The 18,479-nt window shown below is 47.1% G+C and overlaps 1 protein-coding gene across 1 annotated transcript in view; it reads left to right on the forward strand.

Annotated features, from left to right (window-relative positions):
• polr2a (RNA polymerase II subunit A) overlaps positions 1 to 18,251 on the forward strand; it is a 28,237-nt gene extending 9,986 nt beyond the window's left edge. Inside the window, exons 5-29 of the mRNA XM_003228507.4 lie at positions 311 to 592; positions 1,224 to 1,385; positions 1,550 to 1,770; positions 1,877 to 2,009; positions 2,316 to 2,440; positions 3,557 to 3,767; positions 4,032 to 4,241; positions 4,662 to 4,830; positions 5,326 to 5,420; positions 6,513 to 6,716; positions 6,810 to 7,032; positions 7,626 to 7,809; positions 8,342 to 8,513; positions 8,856 to 8,961; positions 9,238 to 9,443; positions 10,090 to 10,314; positions 10,443 to 10,689; positions 10,812 to 10,912; positions 11,027 to 11,131; positions 11,293 to 11,475; positions 11,713 to 11,916; positions 12,028 to 12,214; positions 13,983 to 14,096; positions 14,394 to 14,543; positions 16,176 to 18,251. Coding sequence (XP_003228555.1) covers positions 311 to 592; positions 1,224 to 1,385; positions 1,550 to 1,770; positions 1,877 to 2,009; positions 2,316 to 2,440; positions 3,557 to 3,767; positions 4,032 to 4,241; positions 4,662 to 4,830; positions 5,326 to 5,420; positions 6,513 to 6,716; positions 6,810 to 7,032; positions 7,626 to 7,809; positions 8,342 to 8,513; positions 8,856 to 8,961; positions 9,238 to 9,443; positions 10,090 to 10,314; positions 10,443 to 10,689; positions 10,812 to 10,912; positions 11,027 to 11,131; positions 11,293 to 11,475; positions 11,713 to 11,916; positions 12,028 to 12,214; positions 13,983 to 14,096; positions 14,394 to 14,543; positions 16,176 to 17,332 — 5,376 coding nt within the window. The 3' untranslated portion in view covers positions 17,333 to 18,251. The remainder of the gene's footprint in view (positions 1 to 310; positions 593 to 1,223; positions 1,386 to 1,549; positions 1,771 to 1,876; positions 2,010 to 2,315; positions 2,441 to 3,556; positions 3,768 to 4,031; positions 4,242 to 4,661; positions 4,831 to 5,325; positions 5,421 to 6,512; positions 6,717 to 6,809; positions 7,033 to 7,625; positions 7,810 to 8,341; positions 8,514 to 8,855; positions 8,962 to 9,237; positions 9,444 to 10,089; positions 10,315 to 10,442; positions 10,690 to 10,811; positions 10,913 to 11,026; positions 11,132 to 11,292; positions 11,476 to 11,712; positions 11,917 to 12,027; positions 12,215 to 13,982; positions 14,097 to 14,393; positions 14,544 to 16,175) is intronic.
• Positions 18,252 to 18,479: the final 228 nt, after the last annotated feature.

Consider the following 18,479-nt stretch of genomic DNA (forward strand, 5'->3'; position numbering starts at 1 on the left):
ATACCCATTGAAAAACCAATCAGCTTTTCTCCAAAAGAAGAGGCTTTAGGACATCCAGATCAACTCCTTCTGCCAGGCAGGAATAGAGAATCCAAGTCCTCCTGACAGATGACCACCCAGCTAATGCTTAACCCCTCTCCCCCCCCCCCCCCCCACTGCCGTTGCAAGAAGGAGACTCCTCGATAGCATATTCAATTGCCGAACCCCTCTTACCATCAGGAAATTCTTCCTAATGTCTAGGTAGAATCCCTTTTTCCTGCAATAGTCCTCCTCCTGATACCTCTTCTTCCCTTCTCTCCTCTTGCTGCAGGGCCACGGGGGCTGTGGGCGCTACCAGCCGAGAATCCGCCGCTCGGGCCTGGAGCTGTACGCGGAGTGGAAGCATGTCAACGAGGATTCCCAGGAGAAGAAGATCCTGCTCAGCCCGGAGCGGGTGCACGAGATCTTCAAGCGCATCTCGGACGAGGAGTGCTTCATCCTGGGCATGGACCCCAAGTTTGCCCGGCCAGAATGGATGATCTGCACGGTGCTCCCCGTCCCACCGCTCTCCGTCAGGCCGGCCGTGGTCATGCAGGGCTCTGCACGGAATCAGGTAATAATGCAGGCATGGGCAAATCAGTTGTTTGGAATGATGGGAGTTGAAGTCCAAAACACCTGGGAGGGTTGACGTTTGTTCCATGTCTGGAATAAAGGGTGAACCATTGGCTTGGCTTCAAATCCAAGCCATCCAGCCTCTGTTTAAAAAGCTCCAGAGAAGGAGACTCCACCAGACTGTCGGGCTGCAGCAGATTCCACTGTCAGATAGCTCTTACTGTCAGGGAGTTTCAGGTGGAATAGTTTTTTCCTGCAATTTGAATTCATTTCTCCATTGTGTCCTGGTCTCTAAAGCGGCAGAAAATAAGCCTGTTCCATCTTTAATAGGATATCCTTTAGAATATGTTTTTAAGAGAATTCTTAACATACTTTTCATTCACAAAGGCACTTACAATGGCTTACAAAATGTTACTTTGCCCTCAAGCTTACAAAATCTACATTAGAATAAAAGATGTAGCACATAAGACATGATGTAACTGTATCTTGCTGGCTTTTTCCTTCCTACTGAGAGGCCAATGGAATGGCAGTTGAAGGCAGATAAGCATATGTTCAACACATGCAGAGGTGAACATGTACACACAGTTGTTCTCGCATTTATATCTTTTCTTCCCCTTCCCACCATTCTCCAGGATGACTTGACTCACAAACTGGCTGACATTGTGAAGATCAACAACCAGCTCCGGAGGAATGAACAGAACGGGGCAGCTGCCCATGTCATTGCCGAAGATGTCAAACTCCTGCAGTTTCACGTGGCCACCATGGTGGACAACGAGCTGCCTGGGCTGCCCCGGGTAAGTGCCTGGGGAAGATTTCCTCCATAGCAGGACATCTGACCACCACTCTGCCTTCCTCAGAAGGGGAAACGTGCCCCCTGTTGCCGCCTCTCCATGGGCACAGTAAAAAGGGAGGCATTGCTTCAGTTTTTGTTGACTCTCTTCTCCCTCCTGGTTCACAGGCCATGCAGAAATCAGGGCGACCTCTGAAATCCCTGAAACAGCGTCTGAAGGGAAAAGAGGGGCGCGTGCGAGGGAACCTGATGGGGAAACGAGTGGATTTCTCGGCCCGGACCGTCATCACGCCAGATCCCAACCTCTCCATCGATCAGGTGGGAGTTCCTCGCTCCATAGCTGCCAACATGACCTTCGCAGAGATAGTGACGCCCTTCAACATTGACAGGTGAGAGTCCTCACACCATTGCTGCACCTGTTGTTTGAATTTGGAGGCAGAAGCCTAGGTCTTCATTCCTTGAGCTATTCTTGCTCACACTCCTAATCTCCTCTAGGCTCCAGGAGTTGGTCCGCAGAGGAAACAGCCAGTACCCTGGAGCAAAATACATTATCCGGGACAATGGGGACAGGATTGACCTCCGTTTTCACCCCAAGCCCAGCGACCTCCACCTGCAAATTGGCTACAAGGTCAGTTCTGCTTTCTGTGCTAAGGATTCCTAGGGAATCCTATTGAATGGGAGCATTGAATACTTAGGAGATGTGCTGAGGTGATGCCAGACCAAGGAAGGGTGTGGGAAGGCAAAAGAAACCAAAGATCTCCTGTTCTACATGTTTATTTACGTCACATATATTTTTATCACGACCACTGAGCTCTAGGACATTTTCATTTGACTGCTGATATGCTACATTTTATTTTAGTCACACTTTCTCAGCCTTTCTCAGTATCCTTTGGGGGGATACTAACAAAGGCTCTTTCATTCGTCCACCTTCCAGGTTGAGCGACACATGTGTGATGGGGACATTGTCATTTTCAACCGGCAACCCACATTGCACAAAATGTCCATGATGGGTCACAGGGTCCGGATCCTGCCGTGGTCCACCTTCCGCCTCAATCTCAGGTGAGCCTTTTTTCCCCCCTTCTGTTTTGCAATATTCCATTGCTCTCCATGTGAGAGCAGAGAGAGGGAAATGAGTAAGCGGAGCAGGTGTAGGGCATGTGTTGGAACTTTTTCTGTGATGCAGGTAAGTCCAAACGCTTGCTACACTGAGTTGCATTGCCTCTTCCTTGCTTCTAAGAACTAATTTGCTGTTGACATCCTTAAGGTTTTAGGAATTATATAATCCAAAACAGGTTTCAAACTAGTTTGAATGCAAGTTTAAGAAGCAATAGATCAGTGGTTCTCAACCTGAGGGTCCCCAGATGTTTTGGACTTCAACTCCCAGAAATCCTAACAGCTGGTAAACTGGCTGGGATTTCTGGGAGCTGTAGACCAAAACACCTGGAGATCCACAGGTTGAGAACCACTATAATAGATGAAGTCACTATATAGTCCAAATGTAGGAATCTTGGGACTTCACCATGTCCATTATTCTGTCAAAATACCCATTGTTAAAAGATACTTGAGAATGCATCCCCCCAAAAAACCCAGTATCCCCATAAAAACCCCAAATGTCCCCCCAAAAAACAACCAAGTGTGATCCAACATCACTTCCAGTTAACATAAATGGCTTCTGCAGTGCAGCAAGGTGTGCCTGTCCTTGACTGATATTTGATGCAATGCATCAGGCGCATTGAACTAGGACATTTTCAGTTATCATAGCCCCCAATCTAGTTGAGCATCTCAATTTAAAAAGTTACTATTCATATTGGTCTTACGTACTAAAAAGAAGCTATTTTTAATAGTGGGGACAGAGTGGTTTCTTGGAGAGAGACCTGTAGAAGTTGCGTAGGAAATCAACCCCTATTGTTGACAGTTATTTTCTTGTCTTTATCATTTTATAAATTACATAGATCAACACAGGTTTGTTTTGGGCATCCTTCGACGTGTAAATGGCCATCCTGGTGCTTTTATTCTTCTGGGGTCTGATTGGTTTGCCTGATCTCTGAAAAGGTCCATGTGTTTCCTCAGAGGCAGGAAGCCCTTTGAAGGATGGGAGGGTGCCCAGGGTGCAATCCCTCAGTTGGCTCTGGATCAAGGCAGGGGCTTACATGGCTGTCTCTCTTGCCTTGACAGTGTGACCACCCCATACAACGCTGACTTTGATGGTGACGAGATGAACCTGCACCTCCCCCAGTCCCTTGAGACCCGGGCAGAGATCCAGGAACTGGCCATGGTGCCCCGTATGATCGTCACTCCCCAATCCAACCGGCCCGTCATGGGCATCGTGCAGGACACTCTCACAGCCGTCCGCAAGTTCACCAAAAGAGATGTCTTCCTGGAGAGGGTGAGTTGACACAGAATGGAGAAAATGCTTTTTACATAAGGGTTCTCTTATTTCATTCATTTAATTCTCTCATTTAACGCTCTCATTTCCATATCAACACCAACCTCTGTGAAAGAATCACAAGTTGGTGGACAAGACCTGAATTCTATGCACTGTAGAGTCTTAAAATGCTCTGGAGGTTTTCACAATGGAATACTTTTTGGGTTGAGAACTTGGATGTCTAAATTTCAGGGCTCCCCTTTTCTTCTCTCTTCTCTCCTTCAGGGTGAGGTGATGAACCTGCTGATGTTCCTCTCCACCTGGGATGGCAAGGTGCCGCAGCCGGCCATCCTCAAACCGCGCCCGCTCTGGACCGGGAAGCAGATCTTCTCCCTGATCATCCCTGGCCACATCAACTGCATCCGGACACACAGCACCCACCCTGATGATGAGGACAGTGGCCCTTACAAGCACATCTCTCCTGGAGACACAAAGGTACCATATTGCCAGGTGTCAGGCTTTAGGATGAGTGTTGAACAGCTAACTACCTGCATGCTGGCTGAGGATAGTGGGACAGCCAAATAGGGGAAGCACAGCACCACTTTTCCCCTGCAGATGGCAGTAAGAGGCCTCTAGACATTCTTGCTTCTCTCCAAATGTCTTTCCAAATAGAACTGACCACTTCATCACACTAGAGCAGGCGTGGGACAACTTCAATCATCCCTCCAGGTGTTTTGGACTTTAACTCCCACAATTCCTAACAGCCTACCGGCTGTTAGGAATTGTGGGAGTTGAAGTCCAAAACACCTGGAGGGCTGAAGTTTGCCCATGCCTGCTGTAGCCTTTTCTAGTCACCTTATTGACAGATATCTTGCTAATAAGTGTTAGGGTCTAATTTTCAATCTGCTGCTCTAGGTGATTGTGGAAAACGGGGAGCTGATCATGGGGATCTTGTGTAAGAAGTCTCTGGGCACCTCGGCTGGTTCCCTCGTCCACATTTCCTACCTAGAGATGGGCCACGACGTCACCCGCCTCTTCTACAGCAACATCCAGACCGTCATCAACAACTGGCTCCTGATCGAAGGTGAGTCTGGGCTACATGGACCCCCAGGGCAGCATTGTCTTTCATTGCTTCTTCCAGAGCATCCTTGAAGTCTTATCCTTGTGGGAAGGGAAGGAGATGATGGTGATGATTTCTCCCTTTGTATTCAACTGACAGGATGTGGATGCCAGTCTAGCATAATGAACATCATAAAACCAGAATCTGATAAGTGGGTGGAGTGTTTTAGGGAGGTTCCTTTTCGCATTTCTTATGACAGTATTTTTTGGCATATTTTTCTTGGAAGTTTTGACATTTCAGGCCTGAGAACAGACATGTTCATTTGAATGACATTAGGAGACCCACAAAAGGAACTTGGAGGGCCATCTATCACTTATGGGCAAACTGTTCCCTTGCTTGTTAATTAAATTTTCTATCTACCATATTCTGTGCAGGGAAGCCTTCCTCCTCAGGGGTGTGGAGACAGCCTTGTAGGGTTATGCATTTCCTTCCCGGCTTTGAACCCTCCTCCTTTCACAGGTCACACCATCGGTATTGGAGATTCCATTGCTGATGCCAAGACCTACCAGGACATTCAGAACACCATCAAGAAGGCCAAGCAAGATGTGATAGAGGTAAGAGGAAGCAAGCACAAGACCGTGGCAGGTGGTCACCAGGTCATGCAGTATTTTGGGGATTGGCAATAGGAATGTGTTCAGAGGAGAGAAGGCATAGAAGCAATTATTCCAGCGCTTTCTCAGGCAGGTTATTTCCCTGGAGTTGGTGTTTAGGAGCCCCTGTTTGTGTTGAGTGCAAGATGGTGCATGATGTCACTTTCTTTCTTGTACAGACTGTACAAAGGGATCTTGTTGCACTTTTTGACTGAGAAAGAAATTGGGAAGGAGCTACACTTGTGGCTGTGTGTTTTTGTTTTTCAAATTTGTTCTGCTAATGGGGTAAGCATTTTTGCCCAAAAATGAGTATAAACTTATATTGTTAAGCAACACATTTAAACAAAAGAGCTGTTAAGGGAGAGGGTGCTGTGGGCCAGTAGATGTGGCACAAAATGGGGAGATGTGGATGGGAAATCAAATGAGGGAAGAATTGGGACCAGAGTTGGTGTTTAGGAGCCACTGTCAGTTGTGTTGAGTGTGAGATGATGTATGCTGTCACTTCCTTTCTCACACAGACTGTGCAAAGGGATCTTGTTACACTTTTTGACTGAGAAAGAAATGGATGGCATCAGCTTTCATCCTTTTTTCTACCAGCTTCTGTCTGTCTCAGTCTCAAAGGTGTTCTATTGCTGCTGCCGTCCCCCCACCTATGAAGTTTGAATTGTATTGGTGGTTGTTTGATATTATTACTGTTGTATTAACTTTTGTTTTATTACCTTATTGTGTTTTAACCTGTGCATATTGTGTTAATTTATTTGTTACTTTTGTAACAATGTGAGCTGCCCCAAATCCCCGCAGGGAGATGGTGGCGGGGTATAAATAAAGTATTATTATTATTACTATTATTATTATTACATGAGCCCTTTGCATGCAGATCCAGGTTAATATGGCAATATCTTTGAATTCTGCCACTCCAACAGTAGGCCACAAGTATTTGGGAGTGGAATCAGATTATAAAAGGAAACAATTCTGTTTTTGGATGATTTGGCTTTTATCTTGGGACATCCAGAGTCTTAGGGCCCAGAGCCGATCTTTTCCCCTTGCCATCACCAGGTCATTGAGAAAGCTCACAACAATGAGCTGGAGCCCACCCCTGGCAACACGCTGCGGCAGACCTTTGAGAACCAGGTCAACAGGATCTTGAACGATGCCCGAGACAAGACCGGTTCTTCAGCGCAGAAGTCCCTATCGGAGTACAACAACTTCAAGTCCATGGTGGTGTCAGGAGCCAAAGGCTCCAAGATCAACATCTCACAGGTAAGGCCCACTGTTTTGGGTAGACTGACTGACTGACCTGCCTGCTTCATCACAGATCCCTGTGCATGATCCTCTGACTCTCCTGCCCTGCAGGTCATTGCTGTGGTGGGGCAGCAGAACGTTGAAGGGAAGCGCATCCCATTTGGCTTCAAGCACCGGACGCTGCCTCACTTCATCAAGGACGACTATGGTCCCGAAAGCAGGGGCTTTGTGGAGAACTCGTATCTGGCCGGCCTGACCCCAACAGAGTTCTTCTTCCATGCCATGGGAGGCCGAGAGGGGCTGATTGATACAGCTGTGAAAACTGCAGAAACTGGTGAGTGGAAGATGGTGGGATGGCATGTGGGAAAGAGGGGAGGGACAGGGAAAACCTCAATTGGCAGACAAACCTGTGGAATTTATGTACCATCTTTATCTGCATCCATTTCCCCCCCCTATATTGAGAGTCAGAGCAGCAAGAACAAATACAGTTGAGTTAACACAATAATAAACTTAAAATGGATTACAATTAAATAGAATTATTTCCATTAGTAATACCAAAACAATGTAAACTACACAAAATAAGCAAATTTGAAGTCCCTATAAAAATTATATTTTTTAAAATAGTAATATCTCAGAAGTTGGTTAAAATTTTAAAAAATTTTTTTTAAAAAAAACTTCACTTCCACTTAGTATATAATGTACTGCAGCTTTCCTAATGTTTGCAACATGAAGTCTATATGGCAGTAATTTAATACACTTTTTAAAAAGTCTTTGTCATTCCAGTGACAGCAAGGGAGGGCCTTGTAGCCTTTCTAGAAAGGAAGTTACAGAGAAGAGGGGCAGCCACTAAGCAGATAATCTATTTTCATAGAACGAAGCATTATCACTGCAATCTTATCAGTTTTGAGTTTCTCTGCTCCTCCCCAGGTTACATCCAGCGTCGACTGATTAAATCTATGGAGTCGGTGATGGTGAAGTATGATGCCACTGTGCGCAACTCCATCAATCAGGTGGTGCAGCTGCGTTATGGCGAGGATGGCCTGGCCGGGGAGAGCGTGGAATTCCAGAACCTGGCCACACTCAAGCCCTCCAACAAGGCCTTTGAAAAGAAGTGAGTCTGGGGCTTTGGGTTGGGGTCTGTGTGAGTTGCAGGAGTCTGGCATTATTTTGTGGTTCTTTGAGTTCACAAGGGATTCTTCAACCATCCATGTATGTGATACTGAAACCCAGACCAGTCTTTTTCCTCCTGGGAAGGTGGCCGCATCTTAAGGAAGGAGAAAATAGCATGCCACACACGGGAAGGACTCTGGCCTGGCGTCCCTTCGAGGAGGCCTCTTGCCTCACTTTAAATAGCTCCAAATGGTTGCTTATGTGGTGTCTCCCACACAAACCAGGAATGCTTTCCCCTCACCCAGGGCTGCCACAGGGCCCTGAAGAAACAAAAGTGTGTTTGTTTCTCAACTCCACCAAGTCTCTGGAGACGAGACATTCCAGCCATTGCCTGCTATTGTGCAAAGAGCTCCAACCACAGCTCTCCATAGGATATATTTCCTTGGCGTTGTTTTATTCAGAGTTAAATGTTTCAACGTCCTAGGTCTGATCACAACCCCCCCCCAAAAAAACCCCTTTTTTCTGCCCCCCAGGTTCAAATTTGATTACACGAATGAGCGGGCGCTGCGGCGTACCTTGCAAGAGGAGATGGTGAAGGACATTCTCAGCAATGCCCACATCCAGAACGAACTGGAGAGGGAGTTTGAGAAGATGAAGGAGGACCGGGAGGTGTTGAGGGTCATCTTCCCCACAGGGGACAGCAAGGTGAGGCCAAGTCCTGGCAACCCCTTCTGCCTGCCCCTGGACACCCAGTGGGCCCAGGCATCTGCTGGGGTTTGGTTCCAGGTACCCTCATGGATACCCAACTCTAAGTGCCATCAGTTCAGCTTTGAATTGACCCTGTGAATGAAAGTTAGTTGCTCAAAGATTGTAAGCTCTGGACTGCCGTAGCTTTTGTAATTTGGTCAGATCAAAGAAGTAGTGTGAGGCTGCTTTTGGGGTGGGGGAATAGAGACATAAAACAACATCTGACCCAGGGGGCTGTGCAGTCGTATTGTTGGATGCTAGGTCCTGCCATCTCACCTGCAAATTTACCTTTCCAAATAGGTGGTTCTTCCCTGCAACTTGCTGCGTATGATCTGGAACGCTCAGAAAATCTTCCACATCAACACCCGCCTGCCCTCTGACTTGCACCCCATCAAAGTGGTGGATGGTGAGTTTGGGGATGGAGGACTGGACTGGTGGTATATGGAATGGAGACCATAATTCTCTGTGCTTGGAAAAACATCAAACCTGGATTCAGCTGCATGTTTGCAGAGCTGTAGGATCAGAGCCTTGCCTCCTGGAATGGTTTATGGGAGTGTATTGGAAGGAAGTAGGTGTTTAAGAGGGCAGCTATATAACCAAATGAGAATAGATGTCCTCGTTCTCCATATGAGGATCTAAGGAAGTGTCTTTATCTCCCATCTCTTTGACCTCTGCTTCTCAGGTGTGAAAGAGTTGAGCAAGAAGCTGGTGATTGTGAATGGGGACGACCCCTTGAGCAAGCAGGCCCAGGAGAACGCCACCCTCCTCTTCAACATCCACCTGCGCTCCACACTCTGCAGCCGGCGCATGATTGAGGAGTTCCGCCTTAGTGGGGAGGCCTTTGACTGGCTCTTGGGCGAGATCGAGTCCAAATTCAACCAAGCCATTGTGAGTATCAGTGCCTGCCTAGAACCCTTTGCTTTCTTCAGGGACAGTCCCACAGTGTAACCTTTAAATCCAATCTAGAAGAAGGAAATCCCAAAGCAGTCATGTGGGAATCTTGTCATTTTTGTTGTTCAGAAGTGCCGGGGAGACACAAGAGATCTCACTCCTACAGAAGCAGTTCAGATGCCCAAAAAAGCATGACTCTTTATGACAGAAATGTGATTAGGTTTTGGATCTAGTGCATAATTGTGGTAGTTAAAGAAATCAAAGCAAAAGCATGCACCTCCCTTGTGTAAATGGGAAGCATCTGATTCCCATTTACTGCACTGTCTTCCTGTCAATAATAAACCATCATTTTATTTCCCCCCAATCAACTTGGTACGAGGAACACTGGAACCTGTCCTGTATTGAACTCAGACCATTGGTCTTTTCTGTCTAATACGTCAACTAGTAGCAGCTTTGCCTCTCCAGGGTTTTCAGACAGGGTTCCTTTGGTCACCTTGGTGTCTTCATGGCAGTATCCCACCCAAGTAGTAACCAGAACTAGCCTTGTTTGGTTTCTGAAGTCGGACAAGATTGGCTTGCAGAGTGTTATGAAACCATGCCAGGAGAGCACCCTAATGTGAAGGACTGCTTCCTCCCCTCCTAGGCCCATCCTGGCGAGATGGTGGGGGCTCTGGCTGCCCAGTCCCTGGGTGAGCCTGCCACTCAGATGACCCTGAACACCTTCCATTACGCCGGAGTCTCAGCAAAGAACGTAACGCTGGGTGTGCCTCGACTCAAGGAGTTGATCAATATTTCAAAGAAACCCAAGACCCCCTCGCTGACTGTTTTCCTCTTGGGCCAGTCTGCGCGCGATGCCGAGCGAGCCAAGGTAAGCTGGAGGGGCGGTGGTGCAGAGACAGCGCTCACTTTTTGTGAGGTTGGAGTGGGATGGTCTTTACTTGCTCTTTACACAAGCAGCTCCTTCACCCCATTTCCTCTGTCTCTTTTTTTCCACAGGACATCCTTTGCCGCTTGGAGCACACAACCCTTCGGAAGGTGACGGCCAACACGGCCATCTACTATGACCCAAACCCACAGAACACAGTAGTGGCTGAGGACCAGGAGTGGGTGAACGTGTACTACGAGATGCCTGATTTCGACGTGACCCGCATCTCGCCCTGGCTGCTGCGTGTGGAGCTGGACCGGAAGCACATGACGGACCGCAAGCTCACCATGGAGCAGATTGCAGAAAAAATCAATGCCGGTACGAGGCAGGGCAGGGGGCAGACAGCGGGTTTCCCTAAGTTGCTCCAAGACCCTTTGTTTTCACAAGAGTCCCTTTCCACCTGGGAGTATAACCTGCCTGCTTTCTACCTTCTTTTGCAGGGTTTGGGGATGACTTGAATTGCATCTTTAATGACGACAATGCGGAGAAGTTGGTGCTGCGTATCCGGATCATGAACAGTGATGAGAACAAGATGCAGGAGGTGCGAGGATGGAAATTGCATGCATTGGGCCACCTGGAGAGGTGCTTACTTTAGGAATGGTGGTTTGTGCAAGACTGAACTGACTTTCCTTCTTCCTTTTTTCCTCTTTCCCAGGAGGAAGAGGTGGTGGACAAGATGGATGACGATGTCTTCCTACGTTGCATTGAGTCCAACATGTTGACTGATATGACCCTCCAAGGCATTGAGCAGATCAGCAAGGTGAGTGCGATACACATCCCTTTGTGAGATTTGCACTCTGGGGCTCCTAGTTCACCCTTCACCCCACCTGTGTCCCTCCATATATGCAAGGCCTCAGCCTAAACTGCTCTGAAAGTGCCACTCCAGGCTTCATCTTGCTTCTGTTTTTTTCTCTCTGTCAGGTGTACATGCATCTGCCTCAGACCGACAACAAAAAGAAGATCATCATTACGGAGGACGGGGAATTCAAGGCCTTGCAGGAGTGGATCCTGGAGACAGATGGCGTGAGCCTCATGCGTGTGCTGAGTGAGAAGGACGTGGACCCTGTCCGGACCACCTCCAACGACATTGTGGAGATCTTCACGGTGAGCATTGGGTTGCATGGCATTTTCTTAAAAGGAAAATGAGGTTTTAGGAAGAGGATTCCACTTTGGGGAGATGAGAAGGGCAATTAATTCCCATTTCCAGCAGCTGATTTTGAGTAGATGTCCGTTTGATGTATTTTATTTGTGATGTAAGCATGTTAATAAAGCTCTGTGGGAGGGGTCATGTTTCCCAGCCCAGGTGGGAAAATGTGACTCTGATTGCCCCTTACCCCACAGGTCTTGGGCATTGAGGCCGTGCGGAAGGCTCTGGAGCGGGAGCTGTACCACGTCATCTCTTTTGACGGTTCCTACGTCAACTACCGCCACTTGGCCCTGCTTTGCGACACCATGACGTGCCGCGGGCACTTGATGGCCATCACTCGGCACGGAGTCAACCGTCAGGACACGGGGCCCCTCATGAAGTGCTCCTTTGAAGAGACGGTAAGTTTGAGGCTATGCAGGAAGGGAAAAAACACCTGTTTCTCTGCTGGTCAGAGGAGATTTGAGGGATTATTTTGAGCAAACGTTGGAGCGCTCTGTCTTTTGCTGCAGGTTGACGTCTTGATGGAAGCAGCCGCCCACGGTGAAAGCGACCCCATGAAGGGCGTCTCGGAGAACATCATGTTGGGCCAGCTTGCCCCGGCAGGCACCGGCTGCTTCGACCTCTTATTGGATGCAGAGAAGTGCAAATACGGCATGGAGATCCCCACCAACATCCCTGGGTTGGGCGTGGGTGGCCGTAAGTACTCTGTGGTGCTTTTCCTTACTTATGTAGTGTGGGAGAGAAGAAACAAATGTCAGAAAGATTAAAAATTAACTAGGTATTTTTAATTACAAAAATGTGAGTCAAGCACTTGAAAGGGTTAAATAAGCTAGTATCGCCCTGAGGAGAGTGAGTAGGCTGAAGCCTGTTAGAGTTAGTGGGTCAAAGCTAGTGTCGTCCCTGAGCTGTATGAGAAGGACTCAATGTGAGAAGGCTCCAGTGTGAGAAGCTTTGGTGAGAGAAGCCCCAGATTGAAGGCCTCATGTGTGAAGCCCTAGTGTGAAGGCTGCTGTGTGAAGAGCTAGTGTGTGAAGCTCCTGTGTACGTTTGTTATGAGAGGAAGCTCTGTGAGAGCAAAGCTGTTTATCTGCATGAGAAAGAAGCTAGTGTGGAAGCAAAGAAGGAAGTAGAAAGAACTTTATTTGTGTTATGGAAACCTTGTTTTTGTAAATAGTGAAACTATATTTTGCTACAAAGAAAAACTTATTAAGGAAGAGATAATATTGATCTGTGTGTTTCTTTTTCTCACTTTTGGCTACTGGTACTGGGTCAGACTTCTGTTAATAAGTTACTCTGCTATACATTTATTTATTTATTATTGACATTTATTTATCAGTATTATATGTATATACCATATGTTACATTATTAGTATAGCATAATATGAGTATTATTTATTATATTAATGATATGGTACAGTATAGTAATTTAATGCTTATATTGAGCTATGCTAGTAATATATTGTATGTTCATTTGATTTGTAAGCTGCTCTGAGTCCCCTTCGGGGTGAGAAGAGCAGGATATAAATGTAGTAAATAAATAAAATAAATATATTGTTATATCAACACAGGAGACATGGTGGAATGATGTCATCCTGGCACCCTTCATTCTGGTTTATGGGAAGGGTCTTTCGTTAATAAGACCACTTGCCCAACAACAACTACACTTGGATTTCCCTTGTCAGCTTTATGGGGGAAGGAGTGGGCATTATGGATCAGATGGGACAGAGATGGACAACTGGCTGTCTTCAAGTAGTAGAATGAAAACCAAAAAAAAAATTCTAAACAAACTAGTCTTGAGAAACCTTCCCCTTTTCTCTAGTTTGTTGGTTTGAGGTATCACTAAGTGGCTCAGACACAGCATGCTTAGCCAAAGGCATCCCAAGGATGCAGCCAGAGACCAATCAATGGTGTTGGGATTAGGTTCTTGGTCTATCATTTCCTCCTAAGTGGGATTCTTTGATTTTCCTCAAACAGGGATTTGCTGCCTTCTTCGGTGCATATTTGATTTCTCTGAAGGGAAAGGATGAGGAAGAATTATCCAATGAGGGAGCTAAACCTTAGAGCAGGCCTGGGCGAACTTGGGCCCTCCAGGTGTTTTGGACTTCAACTCCCACCATTCCTAACAGCCTCAGACCCTTTCCTTTCCCCCCTCAGCCGCTTAAGCTAAACCTTAGAGCAGGCCTGGGCGAACTTGGGCCCTCCAGGTGTTTTGGACTTCAACTCCCACCATTCCTAACAGCCTCAGACCCTTTCCTTTCCCCCCTCAGCCGCTTAAGCGGCTGAGGGGTGAAAGGAAGGGGCCTGAGGCTGTTAGGAATGGTGGGAGTTGAAGTCCAAAACACCTGGAGGGTTGAAGTTTGCCCAGGCCTGGCCTATTGAGAGCAACCTTCCAATCTCTTTCTTTGTATTCCCAACCCGGTTGGATCCCAAATTTCTCCCTTTTAACTCTTTATTTTCCTTCCAGCTACTGGCATGTTCTTCGGCTCCGCTCCCAGCCCCATGGGAGGGATGTCGCCCGCCATGACCCCCTGGAACCAAGGTGCCACACCAGCTTACGGAGCCTGGTCTCCCAGTGTCGGTAGGTGTCAGAGGGTGTATATTGGGGGAGGAGGCAGGAGGCTACGAGCAAGAGAAACGCTGCATTCTTTAGTGTCAAATTCAGATCTGAACTGCTTTTTTGGTTAACGATAGCATTTCATGTGTCTCTACTTTTCTCCCATGGGAATATCTATGGTTCCTTCCTGCTTGGAATAAGCAGTCTTTTGGGTCCTCTCCCATTCTGTGATCCTAGGAATATTGTCTTTCTTGGAGTTTGGATGGTTTCTGAATGTTTCCCCCCTCTGATTGTGCGTATTCGCTTTTGTTTCCTCCGCAGGGAGTGGAATGACTCCTGGGGCGGCTGGCTTTTCGCCCAGCGCTGCCTCAGATGCCAGCGGCCTCAGTCCAGGCTATTCTCCCGCCTGGTCACCTACTCCAGGTTCTCCTGGGTCTCCGGGACCTTCCAGCCCGTACATCCCATCACCAGGTGAGCAGCGTTGGTATTCTTGCTGTGAGACTCATACGTCAATATCTCTACTGGTTCTGTTAGTTTGAGCAGTGTAATTTTCTGGCAGAAAGATCAAACAGGCAGTTTATAAACCAGGCATGGGCAAACCTTGTCGCTCTAGAAGTTTTGGACTTCAACTTCCGCAATTCCTAACAGTCTACCAGCTGTTAGGAATTGTGGGAGTTGAAGTCCAATTATTGGAGATAACCTATTTGAAATATGTGCACCCAATTTCTGGGCAGATACCCTTTTGGTTATACAGTAGAGTCTCATTTATCCGATATAAATGGACTGGCAGAACATTGGATAAGCAAAAATGTTGGATAATAATGAGGGATTAAGGAAAAGCGCCTATTAAACATCAAATTACATTACAATTTTACAAATTAAGCACCAAAACATGTTTTACAACAAATGGACAGAAAAAGCAGTTCATTACACGGTAACATTATGTAGTAATTACTGTATTTACTAATTTAACACCAAAACATCGCAATGTATTGAAAACATTGACTACAAAAACATTGGCTACTAACAAATTGACTACAAATAAAGACAGAATTGCACAAAATGAACTTGCACTAACAACATTGTCGGAAGTTAAATCCATAAAAAGTTCAGTGCTTGCTGTCTAGAGAAACAGCTGTGGATTTGGGCGGGCGGCAGACTGCATTGGATAATCCAGAATGTTGGATAAGCGAATGTTGGGTAAGTGAGACTCTACTGTAAATGGCAATCACAATCTTATTGAAAAGGAAAAAAATGATGTCTTTGGCAAATGTGAATCTCCATGAACACGTGGAGACCACTTTTTGAAAATTACTAGTCAAGAAAAGCATGACCTTGTTAGAAGTCAACCCTTTGAACAAGTGATATTCACAAGCATTCATGTAATGGCACACAGGGAACTCAGCTATTAGACTGAAGAACCATGTCTTTGAACTGCCAAGGACAAAGACATGCCACTACAAAAATATATTGGTTAGCAGAGGATGGTTGTTTCTCTGAAGTTGAAATTGCAGTTGGTACTTTGTAATTTGCCCAAAAGATGTACACTCCCTTGAAACCTCTTAGTTTAAAATATGCACTCAGAGATAAAAAAAAAACAAAGTCTTATTTGGAAAATAACATACCTTGTTTACTCACAAACGTCTTGTATTGATTCACCATCCAGGCATATTTCTTATTAAAGTTCAGATAGATAGGACGTAGTTCTCTCTGTGTGTTGAGTATACAGGGTATCATTCTTAACCAACAGTCCGTAGTCATTTGATACTTTAGGTCCAAAAGTCATATTTCTGTACTGAAGTCGTAACAGCAGCATGCATCCACCTCCACCGAGAGGTAAAACAGACTGAATATAAAATGGAGTCCTGAGTCTGAACATGCTCAGTACAATCACATGTCTGGAATCCTTCCCACACCAAAGAGGTACAGACAAACTGGCAAATCAGCATACACATAGAATACAGGCTAACAATTAACAAATACATAGTGAAAGGCTTGGGAGGTTGCTATTTCCAACAGAAAACACATGGAGGGATGAAGTTTGCTTGTGCCAGTTATAAGCAATACCGATAATTGACTCCTCTTCCTGTTCCATTTCCGCAGGTGGGGCCATGTCGCCCAGCTATTCCCCAACATCTCCTGCTTACGAGCCCCGTTCCCCTGGAGGATACACACCACAAAGCCCTAGTTACAGCCCAACATCCCCCTCATACAGCCCAACATCCCCCTCCTATTCTCCTACCAGTCCCAACTACAGCCCCACTAGCCCCAGCTACAGCCCTACATCCCCCAGTTATTCTCCAACCAGTCCCAGTTACAGTCCAACTTCACCTAGCTACAGCCCAACTTCGCCCAGCTACAGCCCTACGTCCCCCAGTTATTCTCCAACTAGCCCCAGCTACAGCCCCACATCCCCCAGTTACAGCCCAACCAGTCCCAGCTACAGCCCCACATCGCCAAGTTACTCCCCAACCAGTCCAAGCTACAGCCCTACATCCCCCAGTTATAGCCCAACCAGTCCAAGTTACAGCCCAACGTCTCCCAGTTACAGCCCTACGAGTCCAAGCTACAGCCCTACGAGCCCCAATTACAGCCCAACTTCTCCCAATTATACCCCCACCTCCCCTAGTTACAGCCCGACTTCTCCCAGTTACAGCCCGACATCTCCGAACTACACCCCGACGTCTCCGAACTACAGCCCGACCTCCCCCAGTTATTCTCCAACCAGCCCAAGCTACAGCCCCACTTCGCCCAGCTACTCCCCCTCCAGCCCCCGCTACACCCCGCAGTCCCCGACGTATACGCCTTCCTCGCCCAGCTACAGCCCCAGCTCTCCCAGCTACAGCCCCACCAGCCCCAAGTACACCCCCACCAGCCCCTCCTACAGCCCCAGCTCCCCGGAGTACACCCCGACGTCCCCCAAGTACAGCCCGACATCCCCGAAGTACAGTCCGACGTCGCCCAAGTACAGCCCGACGTCGCCCACCTACAGCCCCACCACCCCCAAGTACAGCCCCACCTCGCCGACCTATTCGCCCACTTCGCCCGTCTACACCCCGACCTCGCCGAAGTACAGCCCCACCAGCCCCACCTACTCGCCCACCTCCCCCAAGTACAGCCCCACCTCGCCCACCTATTCGCCCACCTCGCCAAAAGGGTCCACCTACTCGCCCACCTCGCCGGGCTACAGCCCCACTTCGCCCACCTACAGCCTCACCAGCCCGGCCATCAGCCCCGACGACAGCGACGAAGAGAACTGAATGCGCGGGGAGGCCCCAGAGAAGACCGGTTGGGGGGTGACTTGCCCGCCGCGTGCTTTCTAGTTCTGCTGAAAAGCTTCGAAACAGTTTGGGAGACGGGGAAACTTGCCTTGAAATCTCTTGTTGCTTTGAGTCAGCTGCAGCCTTGACAATGTGCGACTGAGGATGGGGAATCCCATGACTGCAAATCCCATCTCTCTTTCCCCCCGCATCCCCCCAATGGAGGAAGTTTTAGTCTCCGCTCTTCATGTCTTGGTATTTTTATCTTTGGAAAAAAAAATAATCTTGTAAATAATCGAAATAGACTACCTAACGAATCGGCAAATCAGGACCTCTGTGTGAAAGGGGTGGGAAGCGTAACCTTCCACTCTCATTAAATGTCACGTTTCTGGTCTCTCCTAACTGTTCAGGAGAGAGAAAAAGTGGCATTTTGAAGCCATGATTACTTTGAGTGCCCATTTGCCCTCCATTGATTCCTTAGCTTCTATAATACTCCTTTCCATGTCTATTGAGAATTATTTATGTTGAAAACATTAGGCAGTTTCCTGACTTAGGTGCATTATGTGTTGGCTTTTCCTCTCCTCCTTTGGCTGAACGAGAACGAAGGCCTTTTTAAAGAGGAGCGGGTTTTAACTCTTTGAGAAAAAAAAACAATGGATCAGGGTGGTTTGGTTTCCTTTGGTCCTGTGTTGCATGTTGGAAAGTTTAGAATTGAGCTCTGGCTTGGTTGCTTCAAGCAGGTTTTCCTCCTGGTCCTGCTCAACAGGATCGAGAGAGAGAAAAAGGAAAGACGCCAGGCCACAACAGTTAAAAACAATGTCATTTTGTTGGGTGTTTGGAATTCTTGCTTTTTTTTCCTCTGCACTCAAAAAATTGTAACTTTCGGGGAGGGGAAATAAAAACTTTTTTACTAACTGTTGACCTTGTGTGTGTTCATTGTACTGCTTTTTAAAGTCTGCGCTTTCAGCTTTGAATGTGTTTGAATGGATTTTAACTCTGAATTTGTAATGCTGTTATGGTCTAATTCTGTTTTAATGTTTGCCTATTTGTATATTTTAAATCCACAAAGTAGGGACACTATATATTTATACATTAGCTGTGCCCGGCCACGCGTTGCTGTGGTGTTGTCTGGTGGTGTTGGTGAGAA

Source organism: Anolis carolinensis, chromosome 6 (genome assembly GCF_035594765.1).
Source record: "Anolis carolinensis isolate JA03-04 chromosome 6, rAnoCar3.1.pri, whole genome shotgun sequence".
Taxonomy (NCBI): Eukaryota; Metazoa; Chordata; class Lepidosauria; order Squamata; family Dactyloidae; genus Anolis; species Anolis carolinensis.